Source organism: Phyllostomus discolor, chromosome 12 (genome assembly GCF_004126475.2).
Source record: "Phyllostomus discolor isolate MPI-MPIP mPhyDis1 chromosome 12, mPhyDis1.pri.v3, whole genome shotgun sequence".
Lineage (NCBI taxonomy): Eukaryota > Metazoa > Chordata > Mammalia > Chiroptera > Phyllostomidae > Phyllostomus > Phyllostomus discolor.
Window position 1 is genome coordinate 34,801,899 of NC_040914.2, and position 18,043 is coordinate 34,819,941.

The 18,043-nt window shown below is 55.9% G+C and overlaps 1 protein-coding gene across 1 annotated transcript in view; it reads left to right on the forward strand.

Moving 5' to 3' along the window:
* Positions 1 to 420: 420 nt before the first annotated feature.
* PCSK6 (proprotein convertase subtilisin/kexin type 6) overlaps positions 421 to 18,043 on the forward strand; it is a 132,635-nt gene continuing 115,012 nt past the window's right edge. Inside the window, 1 exon segment of the mRNA XM_036012950.1 lies at positions 421 to 708. Within this exon segment, the coding sequence (XP_035868843.1) occupies positions 436 to 708 (273 nt within the window). The 5' untranslated portion in view covers positions 421 to 435.

Here is an 18,043-nt window from a genome sequence, read left to right on the forward strand (position 1 = left end):
GGACCAGGCCTCCAGAATGCCGCCCAACAGGTGGGAGGGCGCGGCCTGTCCCCATCACGGTGGCGACGCACTCACCTAGGATGCCCCCAGGGCCCTCCCTCGGGGCTCCCCGTAGATCAGGCGGGGCCAAGGCCGCCGCTCCGGGCGCCCTGTGTCTGTGCCTGCGTCCCGAGAGCCCCAAAAGTCTGCCAGAAGTTCCCGGTGGGGGGCGTTTCGGGTCCCCGGGCTCGTGCGGCGGGACCGGGTGCGGGCGGCACGAGCGCGGGCCCAGGGGCGCCACCGGGCCGCGCGGGCGGGAGCGCGCGGCGGCCGCCTCCTCCTCCCTCGCTCCCGCCCGCTGCGGCGGCGCTTCCCCGGCGCGGAGCGGCTTTAAAAGGCGGCACCCCACCCCCCGGCGCACTCGCCGCTCGGGCGCCGCGCGAGCCTGCCGCTGCCATGCCTCCGCGCGCGCCGCCTGCGCCCGGGCCCCGGCCGCCGCCCCGGGCCGCCGCCGCCGCCGAGGACGCGGGGGGCCCCCGCGGGCCCGGGCTCCGGCCGCTGGCGCCGCGCCCCTGCCGCTGGCTGCTGCTGCTGCTCGCGTTGCCCGCCGCCTGCCCCGCGCGGTCGCCGCGCGCCGTCTACACCAACCACTGGGCAGTGCAAGTGCTGGGCGGCCCGGCCGAGGCGGACCGCGTGGCCGCGGCGCACGGCTACCTCAACTTGGGCCAGGTGAGTGCGACCGGCCCCGCGCGCCCAAAACTTTCCCGGCCGCCTGGGCAGGGGTCCCGGGCGCTCGGCCCGCGCGGTGGGGGTGGCCGAGGCACCGTGTGGGGAGTCACCCGGGAGCGCGGCTCGCCGGACGCTGGGCGGGGACGACCAGGTGACCCCTGCCCATGCCCACGCAGGCCCGGCGAGCCGAGGGCAGCTCCCCGGGCGGGGTGACCCGGCGCGGACACCTGCCTGGCCGGCCCGAAGTGGGAGGCGTGTAGGGCGCCGCGCTCTGTCCGCGGGCGCTGTCCTCCGTGACCCGGCCGCTCACTTCCCCACAAGCTCTCTTGGACCCGCGACTTTCTGCCCTGGCGAGGGGCACTGGGCCCTGAGGGCGCGTGCCCTGGGGGTCTGGCGGCTTTTGGGTGACAGACCGGGGCACGCGTGGCCTGGCCTCCCCGAGACCCCTGCCCCCTCAGTGCCCGCCCCCTCCGGGTCCTGGAGGGAGCACCTCCTGGTGCCTGTGCTGGGGAATCGCTATCAGAGAGGCTTTCCGGACAGCTTGGGACCCAGCAGCTGGGACAGGGGCTGCAGACGGGGGTCTTGTGTTTACAACGCCGCTGCCATGGCCTGGGGCTGGAGCAATTTGCTTTGTTTCTGGGCTTCCGCGGAGGCTCAGAGACAGCTCTGCACACACCAGCCGGGTGACCTTAGGCAAGTCATTTCCTATCTTCTTCCGCGGAGTCGGAACAGTGTGTCACCAGGCAACAAGTTGCTGGCTGATGCTGCCTTGAGGGGTAGCAAAGCCCCAGGCTGGGCCTGACTGGGTCAGTGAGCCGGAGCCTCCCTCGGTCTCAGCAGATGCTGTCCCTTAGCAAGACAGGGCAAGACCTGGGCATGGAGGCCGAGGAGCCCCAAAGAACCACCAAAGCCAGGTCCCTTTTTCATGCCTCAGCCCTGCGGCGTGGCAGTGGGGGGCGGGGCGGGGCAGGGGCCGGTCCTGACTTCTGTCCCGTGCAGAGTGAAGTCCCACAGGGGGACCTCTGGGTGCAGTTAACAAATCTCCCACAAACTGCACATTCGGCGGATCAAGGGAAGTGACAGGGACCCGCCAGCTCATAACTCAACCCCCAGTGCTTCGAGTTACGCTGGGTTCCATCGTGTCGGTGGCAGAAGCCAGCAAAGTGTAGCGAGGCGCTGGTCTGCTGTGTGACGTCTCTCCTGCACCCCGAGGCTCTCTCCGGGCGCTGCTCATGTCCTGGGGGCGGCCTTCCGGAAAAGCGGCTTCTGTCATCGGAAGGGTCGGAGGGTCAGCGGGTCAAAGGGTGTCTGAAGGAACGCCACCTCATCGTCTGTGTGTATTTTCGTCTCTCTGGCCGGTCAGGTCTCCTGGAACATGCTGTGATCGGAGAGTTTGGCTCTGGGTAGCACGGGCCCGGGTCTGCCTGGAGTTCCTGAATCTCCCTGGAGGATGGCCCAGACGGAAGGTGGCGATCCTCAGGGCTCCCTCCCGTTCGTTGCTCCCTGTGCTTGCCCTGGGGGTCCCCCCCCCCCGCCCCCACCCCCCGCTGCTGCCACACTTGGCTGCGCTACCCAGGTGGCCCAGCGATTTGTCTTCAGCCCGAAGTGGCTCTTAAACTGCACGGTAAATTACAAAGCGCCTGGGTTTCTGGCAACTGTGATCACAGGGGCAGAGGGGAGCTGAAGTTGGGCTGGGAGCTCCCAGACAGAGGCCCAGGGACACCCCCCCACCATGCACACACACACACACACACACACACACACACACACAGTCTCTCTCCGCAGAATGAATTAAACATGCTGGCTCTTCGGAACAAGCCCTGTCAGACTCCCCGAGTCTGCTGCCGCTCATTTTGCCTGTGGGAGAGATGGTTCCTCCCGGTGTGCACCTGGGACATGGTGGGGGGGGGTCTCTCAGAGCCCCCCCCCCCCCACCCTCAGCTCTGTACAGCAGACTCCACCCAGCCGGGTCACTCAGGTTGGTAGGCACGGTGCTGGAGGTGGCACTGGGGAGACGTTCACAGACTGAGGGGTCCGCTCGTGGGGGACACGCTCTGTCTCCGCGGCACGTGCGTGTGCGTGCGGGTGCCTGCGAGGGATTGCTCAAGGAGGGCCCACTCCTCCTGGTTCCCGAACCAGCTTTTCCCCCGCCCCTCCCCCTCCGTGCGCTTCTAATGTGGAAAAGGCCCCGAGCGTTGCAGACTCTACCTACTCAATGAGAACTCTTTAAAAACCTCCTTTGCCTTTCCAGCCAGGAGAATTTGTGACTCATAAATAAGGGGGAGATATTCTTAGCTTTGATTTACGGGTGAGTAAACCGAGGCGAGGCCAGGGATGGCCGCTCTTTGTCGGAGGGAACGTACAGTGAGCGAGTGTGTTCCCTCTGGCCATTATAGTCCCGGCTCCTCGTCTCCCGCCGCCTCCTCCGGTCTGAGGTCTTCTTTGTGTGCCTTTCCCTAAACCCTTAATGGGCAATTAGCGCTACTGGTACCTGCCTGGACTCACAGTCCCGCTTTTGTCGTGGGTCCCAGCACGCCTGTGCGTTCTGGCCTGGCAGTTTTCCTTTCTTCCTTCGTTCACCCGATAACCTGGTCCCGTCGATGTCACGTGGGTGCAAAGGGAATTTAGGCCTGTGGTTATTCACCTTGCTGGAATCACGGATCCCTTTGGAAATCTGATGAAAGCTCTGGGTCTTGTCCATTCAAAACTATGCGTCGCCAGGAATGAGACAAACTGGCCTCTTCTTGCTCTTCCATTTGTCCTTGTCCTAGAGGTCTCCCCCACAATGCACCACGGCTTAAAAAAAAAGGATAAAACTTTGGAAGAGTCCGATGTCACTGTTGACAGATGACATAACTAGCTGCATGGATAGTCAAATACAAGTTAAGTGTTAGGTCTAGCAGAGTTCAGCAGGTTGCCTGATCAACAGTGACTTTACAGCTCTGGTTGGTGTGGCTCAGTGGATTGAGTGTCGGCCGGTGAACCAAAGGGTCGCTGGTTCGATTCCCAGTCAGGGCACATGCCTGGGTTGTAGGCCAGATTCCCCAGTAGGGGGCACTCTCGAGGCAACCGATTGGCATGTATCGCACATAGATGTTTGTCTCGCTGTTTCTCCCTCTCTTACTCCCTCTCTAAGATAAATAAATAAACCAACAACTAAATAAAATCTTTTTTTAAAAGCTATAACTTTACAACAGCAACATCTGAGAAGATAAAAGACATTACAATTCACTGAGGCATAAAAGCTATTAGATACTTAGGAATGAATCTTTTAAAAAGTGAGACTTTGGCCCTGGCTGGTGGGGCTCAGTGGATGGAGCACTGGCCTGCGAATCAAAGAGTCACAGGTTTGATTCCCAGTCAGGGCATATGTCTGCATTGTGGGTCAGGTCTCCAGTAGGGGGCGCACAAGGGGCAACCACACATTGCTGTTTCTCTCCCTCTCTTTCTCTCTCCCTTCCCCTCTCTCGAATAATAAATAAATAAACTCTATTTTAAAGAGTGAGATTTTGAGGGAGAAAATTTGAAACCATTCAAATGAGGACTGATAACAGAAGGCCCAAATATCGGAGGGCTAGATTATGTTCATGGATGGGAGGACCAACTATCACAGGTGCCCCCAAGTTAATCTGTACATTCAATGTAATCTAGTTGAAGCAGCGACAGGATATTATATGGGCTGCAAAGCCACACGGATGAAATCTAAACTTCAGATGGGAGAGGGAGGCCCCAGAACATCGGAGACGAGTCTGAGGAGAAGGAACGGGAAGGGAAGGGGGTGCACTCTGTCCGCCAGGGGAACTTACCATTATGCCATGGTCATCACAACCGGTTGACCTTGGCCCTGCGATGGTCCTGCCCGTCCTGGAATTGACCCGGACCCAGGCAAACAGAGCAGCTTGTGGGTGTGAGCAGAAGAGTTACAAACAGGTGCAGAAGGCCAGGCAAGTCAATAAACAGAACTAAAAGAAATGACTCTTCACAAGGAAAAAAAACCAATCAGATCTTCACTCACACGCATGACAGTAAATTCCAGATCGTCTGTAGCACTTTTAGAAGTGACTTGAGTGGAGGAATGCCTTTATGACACGGGGAAAGGGAAGGATTCCTTAAAGTGCAAAAAGAATAAATAAAAGGCAACGATCAATACGTTAGAAGGCCTGTGTAACAAAGATAAAACAAGGTTAAAAAGCAAGGATAGACTAGGAACAGTGTAACACGCCACGACCAGGTGAGTGCGTGGATTATTTTAAAAGCTATGCATCAAAAAGTGTATCAGTGACCAAGATCATTGTACCAATAAGAAAAAGATAAATCCCAGGTAGAAAAGTGGGAAGTACATCCATAGGGACTTGGGTGAAGAAGAAATCCAAGTGGCTGGTAAACGTGAGAAAGGGCATCTAGCCTCCCTCAGAGTTATTGGGGTGGTCCAGTTTTTTTTCATTTAATTTTTTAAAAGATTTTATTTAGCCCTGGCTGGCGTAGCTCAGTGGATTGAGCGTGGGCTGGGAACCAAAGTGTCCCAGGTTCGATTCCCAGCCAGGGTACATTCCTGGGTTGCAGGCCATAACCCCCAGCAACCGCACATTGATGTTTCTCTCCCTCTCTCTCTCTCTCTCCCTTCCCTCCCTAAAAATGAAATAAATAAATAAAATCTTTAAAAAAAGATTTTATTTATTTATTTTTAGAGAGGGGAAGAGAGGGAGAAAAAGGAAGAGAGAGAAACATTCATGTGTGGTTGCCTCTTGTGCACCCCCTACTGGGGAAGCTGGCCTGCAACCCAGGCTTGTACCCTGACTGGGAATCAAACCCGTGACCCTCTGGTGCTCAGGCCAGTGCTCCATCCACTGAGCCACACCTGCCAGGGCGAAGTTTAAGGCAATAATCATAATGCTACCTCACAGCTATCAGATTGGCCACCGTGGAGCAGCGCTAGCGTCGAGCATTGGCAAAGATGCAGGGCCGTGGGAAGGTTCCAGTGCCACTGGAAAAAGACTTGACGTGAGGTGGAGTCGCAGCAGCGAGTTCACACCTAGGAGAGAAGTTCTTGCATGTGTGCCTAAAGAGACGTGTCTAGGAATGTCCACAGGCATTTTTTTTAAATGCGGGGAGACCCAATCGGAATACCCATCGGTAGGAAGATGGAAAAATAAATCACGCCGGGGAGTTGCACACCGTCATTAGAAAGGAATTAAGCAGATACGGATCTGCGCAGATAAATCTCAAAAAGCGGGCGGAGCGAAAAAGGCAAGGTGTAGATGAACAGTATGATAGCGTGCATGCGAGCTTTTGAAATCACACAAAGCAGGTCTCTATTATTTATGAATGCCTGCACGCATAGGAAGGATTCCCACCGAATTCTAGTTGGTGGTGGCCTGTGCGGAGGGAGGGAGTGGACAGAAACTAGGGAGAGGAATGTCAAACTTTACCTGCAGTGTTCTGACTCATACTATACATATATAGGTGTGTGTGTGTACATAGAATATATATAAACTATATGCAAAATAGTGTTTAAGCATTTTGCACTTTTCTCTCTTGGCATCAGAATATATTACATATGGCTCTGACTGGTGTGGCTCAGTTGGTTGGAGTGTCGTCCTGCGAAGCAAAGGGTCGAAGGTTCGGTTCCCAGTCACAAGACCTGCCTAGGTGACATGTTCGGGTTCGATCCCCAGTTTGGGGTGCATAGGGGAGGCAACTGATGAATGATTCTCATGTTAATGTTTCTCTCTCTCTCTCCCTCTCTACCTGTGTTTCTAAAGCGTGCTCTTGGGTGAGGATTAAAGAAAAGAATGCATTTCCTATGGTGGTGTATACAGGCATATACTTCCTGCTCCGTGGGAAGCGTATCCATGGCCTGTACAGGGTCAGACTCCCCAGTGTGAGACCTCCTGGGCCAGGATGGTCTGCTTATTCAGGAAGGAGCTGTAGATGAGGGGGGGCTCTGTGGACAGGGGTGGGCCCTGGAGCTCAGGAGCCCCAGCTCCCAGCCGCCAGCCTCTCCCTGGGCCTGGCCGTGGTCCTCACTCTCACCCACTCGCGTTGTTCCCTGCAACAGTGACGGCATGCAGAACATACAGGTTGTCCGTGTGAGAGGGTGCCAACCAGACAGTCTCACACACCAACTTGCAATAGCTCAGGCACCCCCTACTGGGGACCTGGCCTGCAACCCAGGCATGTGCTCTGACTGGGAATCGCACCGGCGACCCTTTGGTCCACAGGCCGGTGCTCCATCCACTGAGCCACACCAGCCAGGGTGATGTTTATCTGAGGGTGGCAGGTAGGCACCACGCCGTCCCTGGCTGTTTTTGCTTTGCCTGAGGTATTGAGCTAATTTGTTGGTTGTGAGTCTCAGCACAAAAGGGCAGGCTGACGGCCAGGGGCCTAAAAGAGGTAAGAGCCTTACGTGATTTTCAACGCGCCCGAAATAGTTCTCCTTAAAATAGCTGCCGAGCGGGCCGTACCCGGCCCAGAATTTCAGGTGGGCCTGCCTGATTCCCTCGTCAGCGCGAACAAAATTGTCGAGCTGCAGAGCTGTCCGTACCAGCTGACGCTCCGCCAGGTGTTGAAATACGGGACCGGAACTTTTTCCAACCCACCCGAGTGCCGGCAGGTTGGGAGGGACAAGGGGAAGCCCAGAATAGCACTCACCTGTGACCCAGTTCCCCGGGGCCAATGGCTGGTCGCAGGCTGCCGTGCCTCTGTGCTGTGAGCCGGGAGCTGTGGCCGGCCTGCAGAGAGAGGGGTCATGCGTGGGTGCGGGGCTGGGGCTGTGCAGACAGGAGTGGAATTGTGATGCGATAGCATACAGCATCACCCTTGTATTTTTTTATTCTCCCCCAGGGATATCTTGATTGATTTTAGAACGAGAGGAAGGGGGAGGGAGAGAGAGAGAGACATTGAGAAACATTGATGCGAGACAGAAACATCGATCCGCTGCCTCCTGCATGCACCCTGACCTGGGATCGAACCTGCAACGCAGGCATGTGCCCCGGCCGGGGATCAAACCCTCAGCCGTTTGGTATACGAGACAACGCTGCAATAAACTGAGCCAGCTAGCCAGGGCACCCTCTCATTTGACATCTTGAATCAGAGGGTCAGATTTAAATGGACAGGATTTTGTTTTTTGCATGGACCGCCCTTGTACGTCATTGGAGGTGTGGTGGACGGAGGTGACCGAAGCCAGGGGAGCCAGGAAGATACCTGGGGGCAGTCTTAGAGCCGGGCCAGTAGGGACGGCTCCACTGATTGGTCCACGAGAAAGGACAGAACTTCTCCAGGCAGGAACCAAGGGCGCAGATCAGAGACACAGAGCTCTTGACCCTGAAGACCCTGCTGAGGCCTCCTGCCTGGCCTTGGACTCTGGGCAGCAAGAGAGCCACGGGGGCTCTTCACCCACGGGGGGTCCCCCCGGGCCTCTGCTCAGACTGAGCCTCCAGAAGGTCGTGTCTCTGATCGTCCATAGCCCAGGTGGGTGGCGGGTGCGCCTCTGCCCGCTTCTCTCAGCCCCCTGCACGTGGGGGGCTTCTGGGTTGTGCTTGGCCTTGGTGCTGACGACAGTCCCAGCGTGTGCATGTACACGGTGGGCGTTTCCCACACGGGTGGTCTCACTAACGGGGCCTCGAGCCGGTCCTGCACACAGGGGTCGCCAGGCCTGTTGAACAGCGAGGAGGCTTCGAGTCCAGGTCAATGGGACTTTGCTGCAGGTCTCGAGCCATGTGACCGACAGGCCAGGGCCCAGCCCACACCCGGCCCCGCTGGCCATGCATCTTCGGCCCCTTTGGCAGGTGGAGCTTGTCCTGTCTGCTTCTCAGCCACGGGTGGGCCATCAGGCCGTTCGGCCCCCAGCTGCCTCTTCCGCGTTTTGTCCGGAACAGCCAGTCCTGGCTGCTCTCATTGGCGTGAGACCCGCTTGCTCACTCACACCTCTCCATGTCGGAGGGGGAGGGGGAACACTGTGATCCTTCTGGTCGTCCCAGAATGCCGCGCTCTGCAAGCAGCTCAAGCTCTGCACTTTAGCAACTGGACTGACCATCCTTTGCTGTAAACTCCTTCCACTGCATGGCCCCCAAAAGTCCCCGTCATGTCCCCGGTGCCTGAGCTCAGGGTCTGGAAGTCCCCGCCCCCTGCCTGCCCATCCGTTCGGTCACCAAGCCCATCCTGTGGCCTCCTGGGTGGCTCTCAGGTCCCCGGCTGCCGCCAACTGGGGCCTCCCCCACTCGTCCCTTTTCTGCCTGGGATGGCTTTCCCGGTCCGCCTGGCGAGCCCCTCACCCTGCCTGGCCATCGGCAGCCCTGGCCCTCTCTCTTCAGCCCCACGGACACACCATCGCCCCATTTGTTTCCGATGCTGCGCTCTGGGCCTCCTGGGCGAGTCAGTTCATGGTCGGTCCTCCATCTGCTCTCTGTGGTCAGTTTTCACACTGCTGTTTCTCTGGAGGTCGAGAAGTCACGCCCAGGGCAGCCTGGGGCCAGCGGGCCCAGGCTCCTTGGTTCAATGAGGGGCCCGAGAGATGGGACAGGACCCCTGCCTGTGAGAGCCCCCGAGGGCAGGCAGGGGAGGGAGAGAAGCGAGGCTCTGTGAGCAAGCGAGGTCAGCCAGGTCCGGCTCCCACCACTCCGCTTCCCACTTTCACATCGAGTCCCTTGCTTTCTGGAGCCACCCTGGGTGGGCCGGGCCCCTCCTGGGCTTATGCCCGTGCATGGGGAGGACCCTCCCTGCGACACTCGAGTGTGCTTCCAGACCAGGTCAGCCGCGCGCACAGGACGGGGGGCAGCAGCTCCCCGAGTCCCACCACACCCCAGGTCTTTCCCGATGTCCTTGGGACTCTGCTCTGCTCTCCGAGGGGTTGGAAGACCTGGCGCCAGGCGCAAGCCCCGTGTCCGGTGCTGGGAAGGCAGGTGGAGGGTGAACAGCTGTCAGATGTCAGGAGGGCTCCAGGGGATGGGATTGGCAGCTCGGGTTCCCATGGTAACCAGCCCATCAATGCCCTCAGTGTCAAGACGGGCGGCACCACTCGAGGAAGAAACAGTCGCATTGTCTCCCCCTGGGCCGCCTGGGTGCCGACCGGCTGAGCTCCGCACTGCCCCACAGACAGCCCCACCCCGCCTGCCTGCCGTGCGGCGGGCGCCCTGCTGCTTTGGGACCAGAAAAGGGCTGTCACCTTCAGCTTCCTGACCCTCCCGGCGGCCCCTTGGATTCCTGCCACTGGCCGACATCAGTCACTCACGGAGCAGTCCTTGCGGTGTGGGCCCCGGCTTTTCAATAGGGAGCAGCGGCCCAGCTGGGCCAGGCTCCCGAAGCTCGGAGGGACAGGCCAGACGGCATTCGCCACGGGGCTGGAGACACCCGTGTCCAATGTCGCAGTCGGGCGTCTGAAAGAGAACTTGATTTCCAGACTCTCCCCCTTTTGTTTCGAGACTTCGTGCCGACGACTCTCAGAGACGATCGCTTGGGTTCGTTCAACCACATCCTGCTTCTTGCCCATAACCGGCCCCGGCCCGCCCTGGGGGTCTTTGTCGGACGCCCCCAGGCAGGCATCCAGGGAAGCAGAAGGCGGCTGAGGAGGCGGGCAGAGCTGCCCTCTCCTCGGATAAGGGACGTGGAGAAGGCAACGTCGTCCCTCTGCAGGCCTTGCCGGTCCCTCGTCCTCCAAGCCGGAGCCCGGGGCCTCCCCCTGGATCTTCTTCCTCCTCTCGTGTCCTGTTCCCTCCACCCCTGCTCTCTCCCCTGCAGCCCAGCCTGCTCCTCACACACTCCCACTGTCCCTGGCACTGCCCGCTGCTGCCCTTCCTCCCTCCCAGGCCGTTTCCCACACTGCCAGGCAAACCCTAAACCTCTCGCTTGCCCTCTCTGCTGTAAGATGGGCTGAGGCTCCCACGCAGTAAAGCCCGGGGAGCCAGCGGCTCCCCTGCCCCCCCGCCCCATGCACAATGCATGAGCCCTCGCTGCTGCAGCATGCTCCAGCCACTGAAGCCCTTTGCCACTCTGGGAACTTCCCAGGTGCTGCTGCTTTCTCTGGCACCTGCTCTTCATTGCTGTTGTTTTAAGCTGGGTGCCCATCCCCTCTGGGCACCCCCTCCCCAGCGAACTGGCTCTTCTTCAAGATGGGTGAAAGTGCTGCCGTTTCCTGACCAGTCTGCTGCCCCCCAGGGCCGAGCACGGTGCCCCCAGCTCCACGGCCGCAGCACAGGAGGGTGTCCATCTCCCCTCTAGACCACAGCGTCACGTGGTCAGACTTTTGGTTCATTTTTGTTTCCTTGGACCCCGGTCCCCGGTGTGGCTTCTCGTCGCCCAGTCCAGCTCCCCACTCCCCGACGCACCTTGTTTCATTCCAGGGGGGCCCTGGGGTTCCAGTGCTTCCACCCCCACTACCACGTGCTGCCTCTTCCATTGTCTTTCCTGTTCACCGAGGCCAACCATGGTAATCACCCCATTCCACAGATGAGCAAACTGAGGCCCCGACAAACTCACTCACTCAGTGCAGAGTAGCACAAGCCAGAGCAAGACTTTCCACCCGGACGTAGATGACTTTGATTTGGGCCTGACTCACAGACGGTGCCCGTGTCTCTCTGCCCCCGGCCACGTTGGAAAGGCTGCAGAGGGGAGGTGGCCGCTGAGCTGGCCGTGGACCCTGAGAGGGGCTTTCTCCCTGGTGAGGCAGAGGGGCTCGGAGCGGGCAGAGGGAAGGTGGGGACGGGAAGGACAGCCCGAGAGGGCAACTGTTCTGTAGGACGCTCCCTTTGTGGCTGGCCTCTGGCCTGGGGTTTCACTCCAAAGGCTTATCTGTGCAAGAGCGAAGGCAGCCACCAGCATTCTTAGTTATTTTATTTTCCTGGTTGATTCCTAAAGCATGCGAGAGAAAAGAAGACCCATTTGTTGCTACGCTTACTGGTGCATTCATTGGTTGGTTCTCCTATGTGCCCTGACGGGGGATCGAACCCGCAGCCTTGGCTTCTCAGGACGACACTCTAACCAGCTGAGCTACCTGACCAGGGTGCCAGCAGCATTCTTGACTTTGGAGTCTATGAGTCCCAAGGGCAGGCAGCTTTCCCTGGGTGCCCCACCCCCACCCGATCTACCTGTGCGTTTCCCATCCCCAGAGGAGAGTGGAACACCATCCAACCAAACGCCCAAAGAAGCCGGACCCTGGAGAGGAGAAAAGGGGCTGAATGGGGGCACCAGGGGGCCTAAGGGTGGCGCCACCTAGTTGTAAAATTGTGTCATTACCTAGCTTTTCTTAGCATGATAACAAATGGAATGCATGTATGGAGGTAGTTTAGGAAACACGGAAAAGAACAAAGGGAATGACAACAATCATTTATACTCTTATCATCCAAAACTAATCATTGTTAATTCTTTTAAACAATTTTTAAACATTTTATTTATTTATATTTAGAGAGGGGGGGAGGGAGGGAGAAAGAGAGGGAGAGAAACATCAGTGTGCGGTTGCCTCTCATGCGCCCCCTACTGGGGACCTGGCCCACAACCCAGGCATGTGCCCCGACTGGGAATCGAACCCACGACTTTTTGGTTCACAGGCCGGCACTCAGTCCACTGCGTCACACCAACCAGGGTGTTACTTGATTCTTTTAAAGTAGTTTTAAGCTGTTTTATGGATGCGACCTATTTTGTTACACCGTTACCGATGAACAGTCATTGCATTCTCTTCCAGCACGTTTTGTATGAGAAGCAACATTGCGGGGATCATCCTTATCCAGGGCTCTGTGTGCACGTGCCTGAGAATGTCTGCAGGCTCCATACTAGCAAAAACAAGGAAGTTATTATTGCCAATGCCACAGACACCTAGGTGGCCCTTCGTAAGTGCCAGGTACTTTTCTGCATGCTCTCCTGGTATTCCCTCAGCCGGTCTTCTTAGGAAGCCTGCGGGGTAGGTGCTCCTATGGTCCCTACTTTGCAGACACAGAAGTGCAGGCACAGGAGGTCACGTCGCTGTTGGTTGCACAGCATCTGTCAGGGCCGAGACTTGAACCAAGATGATTGGGTACAAGGACTTGGGAGCTGCGGAGGTCAAGTGCATATGCACATCACGTTGTGTTAGGGGTCCACAGGTGGCTTTGCAGGTAGAGTCCCACTGGGGACAACCCCCGGGAGTGGCCTCCCCCCCGTCTCGGCTGGGGAGTATCAGTTGTTGTGGTTTTTGCCCGTTTTTACAGGCAGAAATGAGATGGCACACCATTTTTACTCTTTTTGGTTTTTTAATATCATGAGAGTTAAATGTCTCCTCATGAAGTCATTAGTCATTTTAATTCTCTGAATTGCTCCTTTATATTCTTTGCCCATTTTTCTTTTTTTTAAAGATTTTATTTATTTATTCTTAGAGAGAGGGGAAGGGAGGGAGAAAGGGAGGGAGAGAAACATCGATCAGCTGCCTCTCACATGCTCCAATGAGGACCTGACCTGCAACCCAGGCATGTGCCCGGACCGGGAATCGAACCAGCAACCTTTTGGTTTGTGGGGCAGTGCCCAACCCTCTCAGCTACACTGGCCATGGCTACCCATTTTTCTTTCTTTTTAAAAAAATTATATTTCATTGACTATGCTATTCCAGTTGTCCTGATTTTTCTGCCTTAGCCTCCCTCTACCCAGCAGGCCCCCCACTCCCTCAGTTGATCTCCCCACCATTGTTCTTGTCCATGGGCCACATGAGTAAGTTCTTTGGCTGCTCCATTTCCTATGCTGTACTTTACACCCACCTAGCTATTCCGTAACTACCTATTTGTGCTTCTTAATCCCCTCACCTCCCACCCATTCTCCCACACCCGTCTTCCCGTCTCTTTCTCTTTAACCTTTGGCATTTTAATTATGATGTGTCTTGGAGTGGGCCTCTTTGCATCCATCTTGTCTGGGACTCTCTGTGCTTCCTGGACTTGTATGTCTATTTCCTTCACCAATTTAGGGAAGTTTTCTTTCATTATTTTTTCAAAAAGATTTCCAATGTCTTGCTCTTTCTCTTCCTCTTCTGGCACCCCTGTGATGGGAATGTTGGGCTGCTCAAGTTGTCCCAGAGGCTGCTTATACTATCCTCATTTTTTTTTTGATTCTCTTTTTTTCTTGTTCTTATTGGTTGTTTTTTGCTTCTTCATGTTCCAAATCATTGATTTGATTCTTGGCTTCATCCACTCTACTGTTGTTTCCTTGTAAATTGTTCTTTATTTTGATTAGTGTATACTTCATTTCTGACTGGGTCTTTTTTATGCTGTTGAGGTCCTCACTAAATTCCTTGAGCATTCTGATCACCAGTGTTTTGAACTCTGCATCTGAGAGATTGCTTATCTCCATCTTGTTTAGTTTTCCTGGAGTTTTCATCTTTCATTTGGGCCATGTTTCTTTGTCTCCTAATTGTGGCAGCTTCCCTGTTTTTGTTTCTGTGTATTAGGTAGAGCTGCTTTGATTCTGTGTCTTTGTATTGGGGTCTAATGTAGTAGGAGTCCTATAGGGTTCAGTGGCACAGCCTCCCCTGTCACCCAAGCTGGGTACTTGAGGTGTGCCCTTCATGGGGGCTGAGTACAGCCTCCTCTTGTAGTTGAGCCTTGGTTGCTCTTGGCAGGTCAGTGGGAGGGATTTACAGGGCCCATAAGCTGCAAGGACTGGCTATGACCACTGACCACCAACCTCAGCCCTCTGTGGAGGATCAGCTGTGCAGGGGCAGGGTGGTGGTGCTCTGATGTGGTCTGTAGCTGTCCACTGGGTGCGTTGGCCCTGCGATTTTCCAGGTGGTGTAGGCCAAGGTCAGCCCCCACCTGAGTTTTGCCAGGGCCACCCTGTCTGAGCTGTAAAGCAATCTGAGATGGCTGCTCCTTGTGCTGGGCTTGGAGATTCCCAGGCAAAGCCAAGCTGGGAATCTAGGCTGCTAGTTCCTGGCCTGGGGCTCGCTGAGGCCAGTTGCCATTTGTTTGAGATGATTTAGAAAGTTGTGAGGCAGGAGACGAGACCAGCCATTCTTGTGGAAAAGCATCTCGTGTGGGCCTATAAGTTGGGTGGAGCAGAGTCTTGGGAATCTCCAAGGTGGGTCAAACAGTGTTAGCCAGGTTGATGGAGTCTCAGATATGGCACCAGCCTGCCGGCTCTAGGAGGGGAGGGTTTAGAAAAGGGACAGTGGCCTCTGCTCACCTTGATGCCAGACACTTCAGTTTCTCCCCGTATAGCACTGGTACCTTTCCAGATGCTGCCCTGGTGCTGGAGCTCAGAGGGAATGAATCTGAGTAGGTGAGTCCATGTGTGGGTTCCTTCAGTGGAACTGCCTCGGGCTCTAGCAGTTTCTTCCACCAACAAAATCCCGGCTGGTTTTTTGCAGCCAGAAGTTGTGGGGAGTTACCTTCCTGGCACTGGAACCATGGGCTGGGGGCCTGTGGTGGGACTGGGTCTCCTCGCTCCCGAGATATGCCTCCCCAATTTTTATCCACCGCATTGTGTATGCAGGACCAGCCCGTTCCACATCTGCGCCCCTCCTGCCAGTCTGGATGGATGTGGTTTTTTTAATTCCGTAGTTGTCAGACTTCCATTCAACTCAATTGCTGTCGGTTCTGAGCAATGATGGTTCTGTATTTTAGTTGTAATTTAGTTGTGGTTGTGCAAAGAGGCGAGCCATGTCTGCCTGCGCCGCCATCTTGGCCAGAAGTCCCATTTTTCAGCTGGGTTGTCTTTTATCGCAATCGTGTGTAGGTGCCATCTCTATGCCGAGCACAGTAATCTTTCCTTGTGAGTGTATCGCATACATCTCTCCTGTCACTTTTCTCTGGGCGCTGTCCGGAGGGCTTGTGTGCTTTCTCGTTCTCTGCAGTAACAGCTGCAGTCCCGTGTGTGTGCACGGCTGCAGGAGGCTGGCCCTCAGTGCGATTCAGAGATGAAGACGGCAGGGAACCTCCAGCCGAGAAGAACGTCAGTAACTATGCCAAGAGAACTAGAGATGGACTCCACGTGCTTTAGGAGAACGGGGGAGATGGGGGCTGATGTCTCCTGCGGAGTTCAAGGAAGGCTTTGTGGCCCGGGGCATCGGAGCCGGACCTTGAATGGGCCACAGGACTTCTCATCGACAGAGGAACAAGAAGTGGGTGTAGCATGTCGGCAGGTACGGGAGTGAGTGTATCCGTTTGCATCCTTTCGGGGAACAGCACACCTTGATGGCTCAGGTAGGCAGGCACCCGAGAAAGGGTTACTTAGGGAGCTGTGAGTGGGGATAAAGGATCCCAAAAGGTGTTGAGGCATCGGGGGACCCGCAGTGGCGGGAGCTGCTACCCATTTCAGGCTGAAGGGACAGCAGGAGACAGTGGGGTTAGCAGAGCCCACGGGAGCTGGGATGATGGAGGATGCAGCCTGTCTCTCTGCTGTTTCCCAATAGCCGAACCCTCTGGAAGTGTCGCCCGGGGAGGGCTGTCTGGAGTGGGGCAGGGCAGGGCAGAGAAGGGAGACTAGCCAGCACAGAAAAGATAAGGAGAGACAGAAAAGTTCTGGGAATGTTAAGAGGTCAGGCCTGGCCAGTGTGGCTCCCTTGCATAAAACATCGTGACATGCACCGAAAGGTCGCAGGTTCGATTCCCGGTCAAGGCACAAGCCTGGGTGGTGGCTTCAATCCCTGGTAGGCGGCCAATCAGTGTGTCTCTCTCACATCGATGTGTCTCTCCGCCACCCCTCTCTTGCTCTCTCTTATCTCAGATCAATTTTTGTTTTTTAAAAAAAGAGCTCAGCCAACTCCCTGTTGTCAATTAGAGGGTAAAGAAATGTCTTCGCCACGTCCTGACTCAGCCAGCATTTATTGGTGCCGGTGCAAAAAGCCTGGCCCCATGCAAGGAATGAACTGCAAAGGCAGATCAGGCTGGCTGTGAACCCGGTGACGTCGGCCCCCACGCCAATTTTCGCGTCCCGAGCGCCCTCCCGGCGGGCCACAGCAGAGGCGTGCGGTTTCATCTCTGTCCGACCCCGCGTGTCTGGGTCTGTGCCTCCTTGTCCCACTCCGAGTTTAATTTAGGCGCATCTCCCCGGGGACAGATTTTTAACACGGAAAAACAAGCCCATCTCTGGCCGCCGTGGCACTCGGTCGGACGCACGTCTTCCACTTACACAAAAACCCCATGTTTGTGTTCCTCGTGAGCAAGCCTGATTTCTGTAAAAAGAAACCTTATTTCTATCCCCCTGTCAAAGTAATGGCTCACGACTGAGCTCGTTAGCAGGCTTCTTGTGCACGTCTCTTAATTTCCCGTTGGCGGGGTAGGACACGATTAGCCATGAGCCAGGAGCGAGATCCGCTTCAGATCTTCAACAAGTTTCTTGTGCCACGGCTGTGCCGGTTCAAGGCCCACGTGGCCCTTCATTTCAGCACGAGGTGTGAACACCCGTTTGTGGGAGCGGCTGCTTCATGTTCCTGTAGAGTTCTGTGTCCTTCTGTAGAATAAACTCGTTCGTCCGTCCTTCCTTCTTTGCTTTTCCTTCCTTCCTTCCTTCCCTTCCTTCCCTCCTTCCCTTCCTTCTTTCCTTTTCCTTATTTCCTTCCTTCCTTCCTTCCTTCCTCCCTTCCTCCCTTCCTTTCCTTCCTCCCTTCCTTCTTTTCCCTTCCTTCCTTCCTTCCTCCCTCCCTCTCTCCCTCCCTTCTTTTCCTTCCCTCCCTCCCTTCCTTCCTTCCTTCCTTTCCCTTCCTTCCTTCCTCCTTTCCTTTCCTTCCTTCCTTTCCTCCCTCCCTTCTTTTCCCTTCCTTCCTTCCTTCCTCCCTCCCTCCCTCCCTTCCTTCCTTCTTTTCTTTTCCTTCTTTCCTTCCTTCCTTCCTTTTTTCCTTCCTTCCATTTTCCTTTCCTTCCTTTCTTTTCATTCTAAGGAACATGGTTTTCTACCTTTCTGTACTAGCTGACCGCACCAGGCACATTGTAAACCCAAACCGATTCCTTCTCACACTAAACAGTCTTTAGACCCAAGTGAAACACTTTAGACCACCTTCACGGGGCACAAGTTGTGGAGGGTGGGGCAGGACTAACCACCTCCATAATGGTAAGCTGTGTCTTAGCAGCATTCCTATTCCAACTAAGCCCATTTTCTTTTTCTTTGTTTAATCCCCAGTCAAGGATATGTGTATTGATTTTAGAGTGAAGAAGGGAGAAATAGAGAAACATTGATCTGTTGCCTCTTGTATGTGCCCCGACCTGGGATCGAACTTGCAACCCAAGTCTGTGCCCTGGCTGGGGATCGAACACACACCTCTTCTGCTGTACAGGGTGACGCTCCAGCCACCCGAGCCACCGGGCCAGGGCTCTTAAAGGCATTTTCAGAACCAGGAGAATCTTTCCATCTCCTGTCTGGATTCTCACTGACAAAGAGCCCTGGCCGG